Here is a 19,669-nt window from a genome sequence, read left to right on the forward strand (position 1 = left end):
TTATTTTATTTGCAATAAAATTGTAAACAATAATATTTTGATATTTGTTTTTTATTTTCTCAAACCAAACTTCCACAATTTTAATAGCTTTTATTGAGAAGTAACCTAACAAAATCAGATAAATATCAAAAAACGGGCAAAATCGGGTTTGAAATGCAGTAGTAACAATGCAAAAGACTCTCAGTAATGTGTTCTAGGTGGGAAAATCACGGCCATCGCGCGATTTTTTTTTCAAAAGTATTTTCGACTTTTTATCTCCTTAGTTGTGAAAATATTTTTGTAAAAAATCGCGAATATCTTACAAACACTTTTTATTTTCTTCAATTGTGAAAATATTTTTGTAAAAAATCGCGCGATTTTTTACAAAAATATTTTCGCCTGCGGCGCTTTTCATTTTTCAGAAAGTATTTCAATATTTTTACAAAATCTTTTTATCTTCTTAAATTGTGAAAATATTTTTGTAAAAAATCGCGCGATTTTTTAAAAAATATTTTCGCCTGCGGCGCTTCTCTTTTTTCAGACAGTATTTACGAATTTTAACAAAAACTTTTTATTATCCTGTAGGCAGCCTTTTTCGTTTAAAATATGTTTGACGGCAAATTTTCTTTTTCAGAAAGTATTTGCGAATTTTAACAAAAACTTTTTATTTTCCTGTAGGCAGCCTTTTTCGTTTAAAATATGTTTGACGGCAAATTTTGAATATAGTTCGATTTGAGATGGCTACTACGTATTACTTACGTACTTAATTTTCTTAAAAATTTTAAATCAATTATAATATACTAGCAAAATGTCCGCTACTTCGTATGCGGAAAAGGAATAATATACAAATAAACAATATTTAATATGGTGAACACTTTCAATTTTGATGTACTAATACCTTTTTGAATTGACATTTAATTTTATTTAAGTACTGTTTTGTTCGAATTTCAAAAAATAACTTATCCCACCTCTACACTTTAACAGCGTCCTACATTTTAAATTCCAGTCAATGTTTTATTAGAACGGTTTGACAATTTTATCCACATTTTTATACCCTCAGCATTTATGCTAACGAGAGTATGTTCGGACGAAATGTGTTTCAGACAATTTGGAGTCGATTGAGCAATGCCCGTCCGTCTGTCTGGCACGATAACTCTTGAAGGGAGTAACTGATTTGGTCCATACTTTGCCCATCGTGAAATGTGTACCAGACTTAAATAAAATTTCAATATGGACTCAATCGGTCCACTCCTTCGGGTACCTCCCACACAAAATATCGGAAAAGTTCAGTTTAGGGCCATCTCTCGAATCGCGTTGATTTTTGTTTTAGCAACTTGTATTCACTGCCCTCCATACGACGGTACAAGTTTCATCAGGGGCAAGTCCATACTTCCTGAGAAAATAGCCTGAAAGTTGCAAAAACTCCTATAACACCGTGTGAGGTGGTTGGAGCGCAAGATAACTCTCGAACGGATCTGCCGATTCGGTCCAAATTTGGCCTTAGTTATATTTTTTCCAAATATAGTTTAAGTTTGAAGATAAGCCATATCGGTCCACTCCTTAAGGTACCTCCCCCACAAAAGTCCAAAAATGTTCGGAAAAATTGTTCGTACGGTACTCTTGAAGGGAGTGGCCGATTTGGTCTATACTTTACACATCCTAATATATCTACCAGATATAGATCAGGTTCAAATCCACTCCATCCGGTACCTCCCACCCAAAATTTGGGATAAGTTCACTTTAAGACCTGATATCGAATCACTTTTTGTATTTTGGGAAAAATTGTTTCAATATACACAGGCTGAGGGTATATCTCTATCGGCACAGCCGACAGATACTTTTTTACTTGTTTATCCCTATTTTTCCAACCGAATTTTAGAATTTGTGGTATCAAAATGTAGAAAACCTTTATTCAAAAGATGTTACCCTATAAAATAGTTAACTTTTGAGGCATTTTATTTTAGGCCTTTTTATTCTCAGGGTGTAAAAACCTTCTTGTAAAACATTAGCCGCATAGATCTACCTTTTCAAATGAACTTACTATTACGTTCAAAATAGACAACAACAATAACAACAAATTTTGTTGAAACGATACGTTTGACTTTTTGATTTCAGTACAATATTTAGAAACCGAATTCCTGGTATTACATGTAGAAACCTTTCATACATTTAAAGGCGGATTTTAATAAACATTCTGATCAAAATCTTAACATTATGACCACCTCTAACAATGAACCTGACAAATAAATAATAAATCGGAATTCCACTTCTAATCCTTAGCCCAATGCCAAATTTATTGCAATTTTCTACTTTTCACACACAGTATTAATATAATTTCAGTTTCTTTGCTACACCCAACATCAAATTTAATACCATTTAGTACATTTGGTATTTCTTAATAAATCAGCCAGCCTAATTTCATAATTTGTATGCATTTCAAAAAAATCCTTATCTAAACACCAACACAAACCCTCATACAACAATTCGAAATTCCACCTATATATCTTCATGCAACACCTAACTGGTACCATATTTAGTTCTCATAATATGTATTAGTTTCAAAAATTACTTCTTTATATCCAAAACTATATCCCAACCGCGATTATTATTTTTTTTTTTTTCATATACATAAGTTTGAATTTCCAAAACTTCCTCTCTATCTCCACTCTAAACGCCTACTGCTATACTAATACCAAATTTCACAATTTCAGCTGTACCCCTTTACACATTAACAATTTTAACCAAATTCTGTGCCATTTAGTAAATTCCGTACCGTTATTGTACGTATTTCCACAACCACATTCATATCTCAACCCTACACACCAACAGCTCCTATAATACCAAATTTCCGAATTCCATCTCTATCCATAATACCATTAATACATTTCGTATTAAAGCACGAATTTCAATAACTATCCACAACAGTAATTCCGAATTTCAGGATTCCATCTCTATCCGTTAACCCAAATCTAAAATGTACCAAATTTAGTACCATTTAGTATTTTTCGTAACAATAAGTACGAACTTCCAAAACTCTCTCAGTCCTACACTCCAACAGTAATCTAAGTTCCAAATTTCAGGATTCCAGCTCTCTCCGTTCACCCAAATCGAAATTATATTTAGAACTATTTAGTACTTTTCGCACACATAGGTTCGAATTTCCAAAACCACTTCAAACCTACACTCCAACAGTAATCTTAATTTCAAATATCAGGATTCCAGCTCTAATCCAAATTGAACCAAATTTAGTACCATTTATTACTTTCCGTTACCATAAGTACGAATTTCCAAAACCACCTCAAACCTACACTCCGTTCACTCAACTCCACATTGTACCAATTTTAGTACTTTTCGTACCCATAATTCTTCTTCTTTATTTGCAAATCCGTTATCCGGATATAAGTGATCATACAATAGAATTATAAATGTGTTAATATAAGTTCATATTTATATTATAATGATTATTCAGGCATAAACAGCTCTTTATTTCTTGCAGCCGAAATCACATTTCCTTCATCTTGGCAGCCTGTCCAGTCTTGGATATTTTTCAGCCAGTTCAGTTCTCTTCTACCTCTTCCTCTTTTTCCTTCTATTTTACCTTTTATAATGGTTTGCAGAAACTTATATTTGTCATTTCTCATGAGATGTCCTAGGTATGCAATTTTTCGAGATTTGGCATGTTGCAGCAGTTGTCTTTCTATTCCCATTCTTCATGGAACGTCCTGGTTTGATACATGGTCGGTCCAGGGTATCTTTAAAATCCTTCGATAGACCCATATTTCGAAGGATTCAAGCTTTTTCTCATCGGTAATTTTGATGGTCCACGTCTCAACTGCGTAGAGTAGTACAGCCCATATATAGCATTTCACATATCTGGCTTTTGTTGAGAGGCTTATGTCGTGGTTTGTTAATACTTGTTTATACTTGAAAAAGGCATCTCTGGCCATCTCTATACGTCGTTTAATTTCGTTTGACGAATCCCATTTTTCGTTTAATAATACCCCAAGATATGTAAAATTTGTGACTCGTTCTATATTATTTTTAATTTTTAGGGTGGTGTTATATTGATCGTTCTTCCTACTCACAACCATGTATTTGGTTTTTTTAATGTTTATTTTTAGGCCATACATTTCGCTCACACAAGTAACCTTGTCTATGAGCTTTTGTAGACCAGATATACTGTCAGCTATTATTGCAGTGTCATCTGCATAGCGTATGTTGTTGATTATTATACCATGTACTTTTATTCCTATTCGTTGGCTTTCAATGGCTTCCTTAAATATTTTCTGGGAATAAATGTTGAACAGCAAAGGGGACAATATGCATCCCTGTCTCACTCCTCTTGAAATTTCAGTTTCGTCTGCTGGTTCACTGTTTATCTCCATCCGAGCTTTTTGATTCCAATACAAGTTTTTTATGCATCTTATTTCTTTTTCCCCAACTCCAATGTCCTTCAATATTTTGATTAACTTGTCGTGCTGAACGGTGTCAAACGCCTTTTCGTAATCTATGAAGAAGAGGAAAGTATCTTTTTGAACATCTCTGCATTTCTGCACCAGTATCAGCATGGACAGCAAAGCTTCTCTCGTCCCCATGCCTTCTTTGAACCCAAACTGTGAGTCTCCCATAGCTTTTTCACATGCAGGATATATTCTTGTGTGTATTATTCTAAGAAATATTTTTAGAATGTGGCACATAAGGCTAATGAGTCTGTACTCACTGCATTTCTTTGCATTAGTCTTCTTTGGTATCGCTACAAAGGTCGATAGTAGCCAGTCATGTGGGTATTGACCAGTGTCATATACATAATTAAAAAGTTTTACTATTATTGGTATATTGCGTCCATCTACTAGTTTCAGCATTTCGGACGGGATTTGATCAGGTCCTGTCGATTTCTTGTCCTTTAGTGTTATAATTGCTTGTTCTACTTCAGACTCCGTTATTGGATTTCCAGCAATATCCATATTAACGTTTACATTGCACGATCTGCTTTCATCAGTAAATAATTCTTTAATGTATTCTTTCCAATGGTTTTTTGTTTGTTCCATCTCAAAAATTGGCTGGTTGTTATCATCTAAAAGCGTGGTTGTGGTGGATTTTCTATAAATTCCCATAATTACGAATTTTCAAAACTTCCTCAATCCTACAATCGAACACAAACTTTAACTTAAAATTTCAGGATTGCAGCTGTATCCGTTCATCCAAATCTAAATTGTAAAAAATTTAGTACCATTTAGTACTTTCCGTACTCATTAGTACGAATTTCCAAAACTACCTCAATCCTGCACTGCATAAGTAATCTTAATTATAAATTTCAGGATTCCAGCTCTATCTGTTCACCCAAATCCAAAATGTACCAAACTTAGTACCTTTTAGTAGTTTCCGTACCCATAAGTACGAATTTCCGAAACTACCTCAATCGGACACTCCATAAGTAATCATAATTCCAAATTTCAGGATTCCAGCTCTATCCGTCCACATAAATTTAAATTGTACCAAATATAGTACCATTTAGTACTTTCCGTAACCATAAGTACGAATTTCGGAAACTACCCCATATCGCAATCCTATACTCCGTCAGTAATCTTAATTCCAAATTTCAGGTTTCTAGCTCTATCCGTTCATCCAAATCCAAGTTGTACAAAATTTAGTATCATTTAGTACTTTTCGTACACATAAATACGAATTTCACAAACCATTTCTTTTTATAAACACCACTTCTCAACCTTCCTTTCCATATTAAATTCCAAGTTTCTAGCTAAATCCCTTCAAAATATACAATTGGTACTAAATTTATTTATTTATTTAGTACTTTTCGTACATTTAGAGGTCGAATTTCCAAAAACCCTCTTTTATATATATAGATTTTATGAAATGAAAAATGCATATGAACTTAATATTTAATTTTTTCTTATACATTTGAAATAATTGTATTTAAATAAAAATCACTTAAATTTTAAAAAGGGGGGTCGGACATAGCTCCCTAAAAAATTGGAAGTTATGTCACGGCACCTATTTCTGAAATTTTTTTAATTAATTTAATTAATCGATCTATATGACCTAAGGATATTATATAGTGAAAAAAATATATATAGCGAAGTCCTACACATCAAACACTATGCGACGATCGTGTCGTTAACTGGTTAGGTTAGTATCATCAGTTGTTGTTGCTAGACAATTTTCGTTATTTGGATCCCCCATTTATACGTACACCAAAAACTGATTTCTTGTAAAGAAGGGGGACAAATGACTTGTCTTTGCAAATAAAAAGCTTGAATTAAAAAATGCAAATTTGCAATGGGGTACGTATAAGTAGGGGCTCCAAATGACGAAAATTGTCTAGCAACAACAGCATCTAATATGCCTGATGATGTTAACATAACCAGTAAGTAGTACGATTCTCTAACACATTTTTTGAGTTACCGACAAAAATCGGTAAAATTAAAATGATTATAATTTCGGTAATTTACGACATTTTTCGGTAAGTTAGAGACGAATAAAAAGTAGTCGTAAAGTTCTACCGATAGCAACAGTGTTGTCAACTTTTATTTGAATTTTTCATTCATAATTTTGCATTTTAATTTTACCGATTTTTGTCGGTAACTCAAAAATTTGTTAGAGAATCGCACTACAGTTAACGAAACGATCGTAACATCGAGGTTGATGTGTACGACTTCGCTAGATATCATTTTTTCAAGATAATCTGCTTAGCTCGATTAATGTAATTAGTTAAAAATTAATTTTAACGAATAAATGGACAGTTTTTTCCATTAAACAGTAAATTATATAAAAAATGAAAACCTCTCGACTAAAGACTAGACATGTATGTAATCGTGGTCACCGATTGAATATTTCATGTTGAGAAAAAATACGTTAAAACAAACAGTTCAAAGCTCAAAGAAACATACTTTAAAAATATTAATTAAAAAGTTGTAATGGAGGGTATGGTTAACTCATTAAGTCTACAATACCTTTGCGGCTATCCATAATTTTTAAAATCACATATGTACTTATCTTTATTTATGTACTTCTTATTTACAATTTCTATCCCAGACACAGACGTCCCGCACTTTAACATAAAATGGAACCCCCCAAATATAATGTAAATGAAATTATAAATAATTTATTGAAAAAATACAATACATTATTAGATTGTCCAGTAAAATTTCATGGTGACTATGGTGGGCAAAAGGTACAACAATTTATCGAATATATAAAATCATATAAAATTATAAAATCCATATCGGATGAACAAGCCCTAAAAGAATTGGGCTACTTATTAACCGACCATGCCTATTCATGGTGGCATAGAAGAAAATGTCATTTTACAACATGGTCTGAAGCAATTACGGCTTTACAAAATCAATATTGTCGCCAGAGGCCAGCATTTCTAGTTTATAAAGACATATTTGAGCATAAATATGAAGATTACACTAAAGAAACGGATTTCATAGATGATAAATATGAACTACTAACAGAACTGTCTGATCCAAAGCAAAGTGAGAAAAATAAATTAGATATGATTTTTGCTTTATTACCGCAAAATGTTCAAACAAAATTGGAATATGGATTTATTTCAAGTGTAGCAGAGTTAAGAGAACAAATTGTTAAATTAAGGAAAGATAAAGATAGCGAAACAAATAATGCCACTTTACCAACCACAACAAATCAAGCAAATGAAGGTGAAGTTAGTAATAACACTACAGTTAATAATATGGAAACTGTTGAACCAAAAGTAGAACAAAATGTTGTAAACAGTGAAACAGAAGCATCCAATGTACAAAATAATGAAATTAATCAAAGTGACAGTAGTGGTACCGAAGTTATGCCGCACACAATTTGTATTGTAAATGATAAGGATCCAATTATTAAGGTCAGACGTACCGAAGATCTTATGCCACCAGCAGTTATTAAAAGTGAAAATAATGGGCATGACGATGCCAATGACACCACTATGACAGAACAACAAGAGGAATTCATACATGTAAATCATCAAGAACAGTCAAGTGAAAATCTTAATTTTCAAATAGATATCGATATAATGGATCAAATCAATACAATTATTGATGAATCCGAAATGAATTGTGATAGTAATCAATCGGTACACCATACTCCGATTATGTCTGTACAAGAAAATGCAACAAATACAACAATTGGTTTTTTACTTAACGGAGAAACAACTATCCATGCCGAAGTTTCGAAGAAACCACATCCAGCTGTTGCTGCCACAAATAATCCAATGCCACGGAAGGCAAAACTACGTTGTAGTTATTGTCGTAAATTTAATCATATGGCACAAGATTGTTTGAAAAGGGCTAAACATATGCAGTTATTTCCAGATAAATTTCTTGCTAGGGAACGTAAGATGGAGAACATCGCAAACAATGTCAAAAACAACAATAATAATGACGACATTGAAGTCTCCAAAAATGAAACATTATCTAATGAAACTACAGCAACGACATATACACCATTTTCTACATCAACTACAATGCCATTGTCTGGCTCACTAACGTCCTGTGCGGCAACATTTACCACATTATCATCACCAACAATTATGACTTGTGTTACAGCTGCGGCTGCTGCTGCCCCAGCAAATCCCACCGTTTCCCTTAGTAACTCATCATTGTCTCAAACTACATCAACAACATATTCTCATATCACAACAATAACATCAAACCCGCCTACACCAACAGCTTCTTTAACCACGAAGCTGATAGCACCGATTAATGGTCCCTGTCCTAGTAAACTTTTAGCAGCAAAGCTGCGAAATAATAACAATGGTCCGTCACCGAAGTGCCATCAGTGTGGCACAGTGGGTTTCTACAAAAGTATCTGTCCCAATTGTAGTCCTATATATAATTCTAATCAGCAGTATAAATAATTTATATTCGTTTTTATTTATTTATTACAAATTGTCGAGTCAAAGTAGTTTTTTTAATTGAATTGTGATTGCAAAATTGGGCAGGGCATGAGAATATTTAAATTTTTTTAATATGTATAATAATGTATATTTTATTAAATGTTACAAAAGCTTGAATAAATCTGCAAATAATTATTATTATGTCAATTATTATCTGAAGATATTTTTTCAAACTTTGAACATAGTTTTGTTTTTATGCGGTATTATAATAAGTAATAAAAAAGGTAACAAAATATTTGAAACTAAGCAGAACATTTGTTTTTATTCTAATATATATGGGTGCCTCCGTGGTGCAATGCTAAGCACAACCGCCTTGAACTTTGATTCATCAGTTTTCGTGTTATCTTACCTATTTTGAATATGACATTCTGAGAAAAACGCCTTTAACCCACTTAGCGCCAGGAATTTTTTTTGGAAAATTTAATTTTTTGTTATTGAATCCAATTTTATTTTCATTTTTAAGCACTTTTTTTGGGAAACTGGTGTTTTTTAAAAATATGTATAAAGTAAACTTCATTTTTAGTCGTACGCACAAAGGCAAATGTTTTACATTGCTCTTGAATCAACTTTAAATGGAAGGTGCTTACACGTTGTTGTTATGTTTATTTGTTCGTTCCTCTGTTCAATCTGGCTCTGGGTCTATCTCCAGTTCCAGAAAAGTGGCTGCTTCGATGGGATGTAGCCACAGATCCACTGGAGTCAGATGGGTAGGTTTGGCGGGGCAGTTAAAAACTGGGCATATGTCTTGCACTGCGCGATCGATTTCCGCCCAATACGAATTTAGGCGACTGCAATATCCCGAGCGTAGTTGAGCCAAAACTACTCTGGTTTGTCGTGGCAGCTGACGCTCCTCAGGTGCGATAGATGGTGGATGTACTCCGAGTACTTTATTCACACTATAATTGCTTAAGGCCTTGGCAACTGCGTCCGTGTGAATGCTATTCAATCCTGCTTGATATGCTTGTTGATCTAGGGGTTCTCTTCTGTATCGTTGGACCTCTCCCTCTAGAGCATGGATATCCTTCCTGATCTCCCTGAATGGGCCGGGCCTACCCACAAGATGGTGATTGGGATGGCTCACACGATAACATCCAAGCAGGTACTGCAACGAAAGCATCTCATTGTGTTGCTTTACAGGAAGAATTTTTGCCTCCTCATGTAGATGTTCCACTAAAATTTTAGGGCAGTTTGTGGTCGGAATTCTGCTACCGTCGACCACGACATTCAACTCACGTCCAAACTGCGCTGTCCAAGTGGTGAACAGAGTGGCTGTAGATTTTGTGGGGGAAATCTGCATATTCCTCGAATGGAAAAAGGTGGTAAGATCAGTTAAATAGTTGTTCAGTCTCTCACAGATGTCATCAGAATAGGTACCCGACGCCAGGATCGTGCAATCATCCGCATACGTCACGATCTCAATTCCGTCTGGAGGGGGTGGAATACAGGAGAGGTAGAGGTTAAACAGTTCCTGTTTCACTCTACGGGGTTTGGACTTCTTATTCCTGAATTCCACGTATGACTGGCGTCCACACATATAGTTGACTATCCAACGTTTCAAGCTTGGCCGGAGGGTTGTCTGCTCAATGTCCTCAAACAGCGTGGAGTGCCTGACTGTATCAAAGGCTTTTGATAAGTCAAGCGCCACCATCACTGTTCTATCGCACGGCCGTCTCCGGTTGAGTCCTTTACAGATATATTTGGTAATTGCGTGCAGCGCTGTTGTCGTGCTGTGTTGCTTACGGAATCCATGTTGATGATCGGCAACTTGATAGCTATTTCTGATACTGGGGAGGAGCAAGGCCTCAAGTGTCTTTGCTACGGGCGACAAAAGCGAAATCGGTCTGTACGATTCACTTTTGCTGGCATCCTTGCCTGGCTTCCGTAGTGGGACCATCCTGCCCATTTTCCAGACTTCGGGATCAACGAGGGTGGCTAGCGACAAGTTGAAGACTTTGGTGAGATACTCGACTCCCGGCTCATGCAGCTGCTTCAACATTACCATGGAGATTCCATCAGGGCCCAACGCTTTGGATGATTTAGCGTTCCTGATGGCATTGGCAACATCATCCATTGTAAATTGTGGTGGTTTATCCTCTGCAGGAAGAGATCTGATGCGACGTAATACTCTTCTCTTCGCCCTGTCACTCTCGGGATGCTCGACAAACTGTCGATTGAAATTACTTGCGCACCTCTTCGGGTCAGTCAACGTAACGTCGCCAAACGTGACTGAGGTCCTATCTTCCCTTCTTCCAGGGTTCGAGAGTGACTTAACCGTTGCCGAATGCCACATCTCATGATGCGCATTAAAATCCCCCACGACCAGACGATTATGACCTTGCAAGAGCGGGCTAATGTCAGGCCTATAATCAGGGATACAGCTATTTCTCGGCGGGATGTATACATTCAGCAACTCTATCTCGGCAGCTCCACACCTGACTGCTACCCCCATACATTCCATGTACGGGTCATTAGAGACAGGCTCAAGCGAGATAGGTCTGTATTGGACAGACTGGTGCAATAGGAAAGCCAATCCCCCACCTCCACTTCTGGTGCGATCTTTCCTCAGAACATTGTAACCATCACAATGCTCTAAGCTGTGGTTGTTGTTCAGCTTGGTTTCCTGCAATGCCACGACCTTGATTTTCTTCCGACTCATAAAATCTACTATCTCCTCGATCTTACCTCGGAGTCCATTGCAATTCAATTGCAAAAAGGCTGCATTTTCGGGGATTGGGACAACAACGGCTGGTGTTAAAGGCTGCGTGTGCGGTTGTTGTCGAGGGGACTGCGGGGGAGTTTCGTAATCAGACGACGAGGGAGTCTCGTAATCCGACGACGACTCACTGGGGACTGTGTTCACACAGCATGGAGCAACATAGTCCCTGTCGTAGTCCCTCACGTGGACGAGTCCAGAGCAACCCCTTAGATGCACCCACTCCTGACATCTATTGCATCTCACCGAAGGTTGGATGTGGGTGAAGATGCGGATGTGACAAACTGAGCACAGATATATTGGTCCTGGGTTTTCCTCCGTCCCGGCTCGGACCAATAGAATTCGGAGCAGGCATTCCGGGATATGTTGCTCCCAATACAGAAAATCGAAACAAATACGAACATGTACACACTGAGGTGGCAGCCGCTGGCCGGAACTTTGGTTTTGTGTTGTTCCGGGTCAATCCGGTACGAAAGAACCCGCTGCCGTGGGATTGGTAAACGTAGGAAGTTTTAGCCGATTCAGAAATTACAATGTTTATAGATGAGAAAAATCACAAAACAAACAAAAATCGCCGGGGAGATTTTTAAAAAAAATCGCGGTCAAAGTTCACATTTTTAGGTTTATTTTAGGTTTTCGTTATTTTGCTTTCAAACCGCATGTCCTATCGAAATGGTTCCAAAGAAAATGTTGTAGCTGTGAAAATTCTCTAAATGATTTAGGTTTTAGCATTTTTGAGATATAGACGTTTAGCTCACCTTTTTAGGTTTTTGTGTTAGGTTTTCACGATTTGATTGAAAACGGTAAGTCTTATCGAAATGGGACTAGCTGTGAAAATTATCTACAAGATTGGCTTCCATAAGTTTTTCCTAGGTTGTGCCATTTTTGAGGTATATAAGTTTTAGTTGTTCAGTTAGTCACACGCGCAATATTTGCGGTAAAAAATATTGAGTTTTTGGGTGAGAGAGGGGCTTTTTCCTCTTCGCTCTCTCCCAAAATATCAATTTTGCGGGTGTGACTACTGAATTGGGAAATTGCAGTCATGACATTGTTTTATTAGGAGACGATACGAGTACAGTCAGTGAATTGTCCCAATTTGAACTTCTATATCTCAAAAATGGTAAAACCTACGAAAATATCATTAAGGGCAATCTTGTAGAGAATTTTCACTTTCTTTAGTTTCATTTTGATAGGGCTTGTGGCTTTCCTGCAAAATCGTGAAAACCTAAAAATGTGAAAGTTCGCCGCGATTTTTTTGTCATCTATGAACATTGTTGTTTCAGAATCCACAAAAAATTCCCAGGTGTAAGCACCTTCTATTTAAAGTTGGTTCAAGAGCACCGTGATTAGTGTAACTTACTTAAGTGTTTTTTTACCATTGTTGTTGGCGTTTTTTTATTGTTGGACTGCAGAATTTTACATCTTTGTGTTTATTTCAGCTTGAGTCCATATTTTGTTGTAATTCAATTGTTTGAATAACAACAAAATATTTTAAAGTGGATATAAAATTGATTAGTTGCGGGCGAAGGGTAGGGAATACTATAGTTTCAGTTGTCACCAAACAACTTCATTAGTTCCCTTTTTCGCCGACTCTGTATCGATAAACAGGTCAATAAAGCCATCTAGCAAATTAAATAAAATGGCGAAAAAGGGAACTGATGAAGTTGTTTGGTGACAACTAAAACTATAGTATTCCCTACCCTTCGCCCGCAACTAATCAATTTCATATCCACTTTAAAATATTTTGTTGTTATTCAAACAACTGAATTACAACAAAATATGGACTCAAGCTGAAATAAACACAAAGATGTAAAATTCTGCAGTCCAACAATAAAAAAACGCCAACAATAATAATAGGTCAGCACGGCCTTGTTGACCAATGCGTAATGCAAAAACAACTTTCTTGTTGTTTTTACCCCCGCTTATTGAAGCAACACTCCTATGTTCGTATTCTTTGCGAAGCAAAGACGACATAAAAACAGTGGTGGATATGAAATTCTTTAGTTGGACTCAAATTGTAGGGTAAACAGCTTTAGGGCCATACAGAAAATTTCTCATTTTATTTAATTTGCTAGATGGCTTTATTGACCTGTTTATCGATACAGAGTCGGCGAAAAAGGGAACTGATGAAGTTGTTTGGTGACAACTGAAACTATAGTATTCCCTACCCTTCGCCCGCAACTAATCAATTTCATATCCACTTTAAAATATTTTGTTGTTATTCAAACAATTGAATTACAACAAAATATGGACTCAAGCTGAAATAAACACAAAGATATTTTTTTACCATTGTAAGAACATCAAAAAATGACTTTACGAATAGAGTTCTTCTTGAGACCAGTGTAGGAATTCTATAACTTTTATCGATTTAAAAGTTGTTCGATTTAAAAGGTTATTCTGTAACTTTTTAACAACTTTACTCATTGTTTACTTTACAACAATTTCATTTGTTTGTTTTGTAGTTGTTACAAAAACAAAAGAAATTTTAACAATTTTTTAATCGATAATAATTACAGGCCCACAGGGAAAGAACAGAGATATGAGTAAACAATTATCTACTTACTTACTTAGTTGGCCCATTACAGAACATTTGTTCCATAGACCGAACTAAGAAAAGATCTCCATTCCTCTCTGTTTTTCGCTTGACTTTTTGGTATACCGCGTTTTTTCATTTCTTCATCCACTTGTATGCTCCATCGAAGCTTAGGCCTGCCGATTCTGCGTGCACCGCCATGTGGCATGTATTCATACGCCTTTTTAGCGGGTTTATCATCGCTCATTCTCATGATATGGCCTAGCCAACGCAATCGTTGCATCTCGATACGATTAGCTATATTCATGTCTTTGTATAGCTTATATAACGCGTGGTTCATACGACGTCGATATTCACCGTCAACGCAAATCGGCCCGTAAATCTTTCGAAGAATTTTCCTCTCAAACACACCAAACACTGCCTTATCTGCTTGCGCAAGTACCCATGTTTCGGGGCCATACATTAGCACGGGTAGTATCAGCGTTTTGTGTAGTGTTATTTTTGTTTGACGAGATGTGGCTTTGTTTTTAAATTGCTTACTTAAACCATAGTAGCATCTGTTGGCCAATACAATTCTTCTTCTTATTTCACAACTGATGTTGCTTGTTGTGTTTATGACAGTGCCGAGGTAGACGAAGTCTTTAACTACCTCAAAATTGTAGGTACCAACTTCCACAGTTGGTCCGAGCTCTATGGACGCTTTGCGCGTCGACACCATCAATTTGGTCTTTTCGCCGTTTACCGCCAGACCCACTTTCGCAGATTCTGCTTCGACCTTCCTAAAGGCATCAGTTACTTCCTCTACTGATCGTCCCATGATGTCTATGTCATCAGTATAGGCAAGTAACATGTGACTATTGGTGTAAATTGTGCCATTTCTTTTGACATTTGCATCTCGTATTACCTTTTCCAGCAAAATGTTGAATAGGACACACGAAAGGCTGTCTCCTTGTCTGAAACCTCTTTTGGTACAAAATTCTTCGGAGAGGTTCTTTCCAATTTTAACTGAGGACCTAGTATCATATGAGCTTTGCGGGGATACTAAATTCAGACATTGCATGGAATACCTTTGATCGGAGGGGACTGTCGAATGCTGCTTTATAATCGACAAAAAGGTGAAATGTGTCGATCTGCATCTCTTGGGTCTTCTCTAGGATTTGCCGCAGGGTAAATATCTGGTTAATGGTGGACTTGCCAGTTCTAAAGCCACATTGGTATGGTCCAATTATTTTGTTGACCATTGGCTTTAGTCGTTCGCACAATATCCCTGACACTATCTTATAGGCAATAGGGAGAAGACTTATGCCCCTATTGTTGGAGCATACAGTCTCATCTCCTTTCTTGTGGACGGGACATAGGATGCTCAGGTTCCAATAGTCGGGTGCGCGTTCTTCCTGCCAGATGGTGCTAACTAGCTTATGCATACACCTTATCAGCGCGTCGCCTCCGGTTTTAAACAGCTCGGCTGGTAAGCCATCGGCTCCTGCTGCCTTATTATTCTTCCGCCGGTTGATTGCTGTTTTTACCTCACCTTGGCCGGGCGGTATACATTCTATACCATCTTCTGGGATTGGATCTGTGGTATCATCGTCTTCGCTACTATTGGATACCAGCAGATTGGAGAAATGTTCCTTCCATATCCCGAGCATACTATCTGTATCTGTTACCAGATTACCTTGCTGGTCTCTACAGGAGGATGTGCCTGTACCAAAGCCCTCTGTTTGATGTTTTACTCTTTGGTAGAATTTTCGGACTTCATTCTGGCTTCTGTACATCTCGATTTTTTCACACTCCCGCTTTTCCGTTTCTCTTCTCTCCTTTTCTCCCGATATCTCTCTCGTGCGCTACGCGTTGCTACTGTTTGTAAAGTAGCTCTATATGCCGCATTTTTTTCTTCGGTAGCAGCACGACACTCCTGGTCATACCATGAATTCCTTTGTGGAGGTCTCTGGAATCCAAGTATAGATTTTGCGGCTGTTTGCATGGAGTGGCCAATATTTTGCCATTGTGTTGTTATATTATCGGGACAAGGAGTGCTCGCGTAAAGCTATTGGGCTAGTTGAGTGGAATATTACTGTGGCTATCTGTTGTGTTTTGCAACTTACCGATGTCCAACTTCCGCGTTGTATCTGTTCGTGCTTTATTTGCAACTTTTAGACGGGTACGTACCTTTGCTGCAACAAGGTAGTGGTCCGAATCAATGTTTGCGCCTCGGAACGATCCAACACGCTGGATGAATGTCTTCCATCTATCACAACATGATCAATTTGATTACTTGTTCTTTGATCTGGAGACAGCCAGGTGCCCTTATGAATATCGAGATGATTAAATCTGGTACTGCTAACTACCATGTTTTTTGCAGCTGCAAAGTCTATCAGCCTCATACCATTGTCAGATGTTTCACTGTGGAGACTGAATTTCCCGACTGTTGGGCCAAAGATATTCTCCTTTCCAATTTTGCCATTAAAATCGCCTAGAATGATTTTAATGTCATGGGCAGGGCAACGGTCATATGTTTCTTCTAAGCGCTCGTAAAATATATCATTGGTCTGTTCGTCCTTTTCTTCAGTGGGAGCATGAGCGCAAATAAAGCTGATGTTGAAGAATTTAGCTTTTATTCGAATTGCAGCAAGTCTTTCATTCACTGGGGTGAAGCTGGATACCAGATGTTTTAGTCTCCGACTAACTACAAATCCGCAACCAAACTCATGCTTTACGTCATGGCAGCTATAATACAGTGCGTCACCTTTAGGTGTTGTTGTGACGCCTTTCCCAATCCATCGTATTTCCTGTATGGCAGTAATATCGACCTTGTACTTTTCAAGTACGTCTGCCAATGCGAAGACTGCACCTTCTCTATAAAGAGTGCGAACATTCCAGGTGCAGATTCGCAGATCATGGTCCTTAAAACGTTTGCGGGGTTCGTCAACTTTAGAGGGGTTTGTTTTTCTTTTCTTTCGTTTTTTCATAGTAGGCTGTTTTTTCTAGGGGAGGGTTACTAACCCGACGCCCAAACCCAAGTTTTTAACGTTCTTATGGGTGAACGCGCGGCACATGTTAGCTCACTACCTTTAACGGGTGTTAAAGGCAGTTCCCCAGGTGACACCACGGGGAGGTCAGTGTCCACTTGAGATGAAAGAGGGACCAAGATAAATCCTGGGCTTTGCCATGTTAAAACCGGTCAGGACCGTTCCTTGGTATCTTCCATCCCCTACGTCACAATTATCAAATACCAAAAAAAGAAAACCAAATAAAAACGTATTTTTGTGTAAATTTTTCGCTGGCTTTTACACCAGTGGCTTTAAATGGATTAACCCATTTCGTACTTGGTGTTCGATTTTTCGAAAAGTAAAATAACTTTTTTTCAAAAAAATTTTATGGATGAAAAATGTTAAATTTTCAACAAGTTTTGTATGTCCAAAGAAGTCTCAATACCAATCTTCAACAATTTTTTCATACAAAATGTGTGAAATAAACCAATAAAACGGCAAATAAATCAATTTTATTTTACTTCAATACATATTCGAAATTTCGAACACCACTTTCCGGGAAAACGAAAAATCGGAAAATTGTTTTTTGAGTTGATTTTTGACATCAGTGGGTCCTAATTACCCTAAAAAAGTGTTTTGTTTTTAAAAAATAAATAAAAAATTAGTTTCGGTACGATATGGGTTAAATAATTGTCGATTACACAAGGCATTCTGGAACAACTCTAGTTTAGTAAAAACTATCCGATTTTTTTGAAATTTTTTCCAGAGGTAGATATTGTTGCGCTGATCACGGAAATGTATAATTTTCTTGGGGGACGGACCCGGTTATTGGACCCGAAAGTCCGGGTACAAAACCCGGGTTGGACCCGGCTCTACTATGGAAATACCTATCCAACAAGTGGTCATATGATGGGGTTATTTTCAGGTAGTCTGATGATATAACCCAAAAACTGATTTTTGGACCCGGATTTTTCCATAAAACCCTCAAAAAGTCGAAAATGGGTCCATTATGGGAGCACGCTTAATGTATGTCAGATTATAGCTCGCACTTTAACCTTTCCAAAATGGTGCTATATGTTGTAATACATTCTCTGGATCCATAGATATGGCCCTTAGAATCTTCAGAACTCGGTTCTGTAGGGCTCATTTCTTTACATTATAGGTGTCTATGGGAAATTTTAAATTTCTAAATTGAACAAAATTTTCTTTTAACTTATAATTTTTCTTTAAATAGCCGGCCTTCGGCCGGGGATTTAAGACTTTCTCCTATGGACAGGCGCAAATCTCGGGAACGGGAACAAAATTTTCTTTTAAATTATAAATTTTTCTTTAAGTAGCCGGCCTTCGGCCGGGGATTTAAGGCTTTCTCCTATGGAGAGGTGCAAATCTAGGGAACGGGAACACATTTTTCTTTTAAATTATAAATGTTTCTTTACATAGCCGGCCTTCGGCCGGGGATTTAAGACTTTCTCCTACGGACGGCAAATCTCGAGAACGCACAGTGCGAAATTTTGGAAGTTTAGTGGAACTTTAAGGGATTTTCAAAGTACATGAAATTAATTAAACTTTTATTGAATTCGTTAGCTAAGTACTCCACTGCAAATGGTCTATACCCAGTTTGCCGATTTACTTCACGAAACGACTTAAAAATGCACTTAAAGTTGCACTTTTGTTTTTTAATTTTTTTTTTTTTTTGTAAGAAATGTATTTTTGATTCATTAAAAAAATTGAGTGGCGCGGACAAATGGTAAGTCAGTATGCCATGATTTATTTTTCTTAATATTTTACAAAATAATTATGATATTTTACACTTTAAAAAATGCAAAAAACCCTTATAGTTTTCGTGCAATTTTAGTCGGAAAGAAGTGATTTTTTGAAGTTTTCAAAATTGTAATTTTTTATTTTCCGTGGTCATTTCAAAAGTGAATTACGTACATTCACGTGTTAAGATATATATAATCTGAAAGATTGGATTCTCCTCTGTTCGCAAAGCTATAAAACTGATGCGGTATCGCGGTCTTTGGAGATATTCAAGATTTTCTAAAAAGACTTCGGGAATTTCATTCAGTTGCATTTTCCAAAAGTGGAAGGTAAACGCGACAATGAACGCCATTGTTGACTGTGTTTTGAAGAAATGGACTCACTAATTCTAACAATGATAATTTCTGTAAAATTAAGAAACCTCTCGCAATTTTTCATAGTTTTGACCTCTAAATATTGGTGATTTACCTAAAGTGCAACATTTTTAGATGCTGCGGTGCAAATACCAAAATACGTTAAAAATTGTAATGCAGTGCAGACCTGAACTTGATGTGAAAGACATTATTAACAAAATTAATGGTGCAGACCTGCTGAATGGACCAATAAACATTGTAGATACAAATGAAAACAAAAAATATTGACATTTTACTCCTTAATAGATGTGTAGGGTTGTGGGGCTTCACCCAGAAATGGACCTATGTTGACAGCTTTTGTGTGAGGAGGTTTTTTATTCGCTAACATCTTAAAATTTACATTTGCATCAAAATCGG

General features: G+C 36.9%; 1 protein-coding gene across 3 annotated transcripts in view; it reads left to right on the forward strand.

Moving 5' to 3' along the window:
• The window catches only part of LOC141398209 (uncharacterized), a 49,221-nt gene that overhangs the window by 25,773 nt on the left and 3,779 nt on the right, over positions 1 to 19,669 (forward strand). Inside the window, exon 2 of one of the 3 annotated variants that reach the window (XM_073975445.1) lies at positions 7,033 to 9,148. The exons of the other annotated variants lie outside the window; for them this stretch is intronic. Coding sequence (XP_073831546.1) covers positions 7,061 to 8,863 — 1,803 coding nt within the window. The 5' untranslated portion in view covers positions 7,033 to 7,060 and the 3' untranslated portion in view covers positions 8,864 to 9,148. Of the gene's footprint in view, positions 1 to 7,032; positions 9,149 to 19,669 lie in introns of those variants that run through there. 3 annotated transcript variants of the gene reach the window in all.

This window comes from Musca autumnalis, unplaced genomic scaffold (genome assembly GCF_047663935.1).
Source record: "Musca autumnalis isolate F117 unplaced genomic scaffold, ASM4766393v1 scaffold_3, whole genome shotgun sequence".
Taxonomy (NCBI): Eukaryota; Metazoa; Arthropoda; class Insecta; order Diptera; family Muscidae; genus Musca; species Musca autumnalis.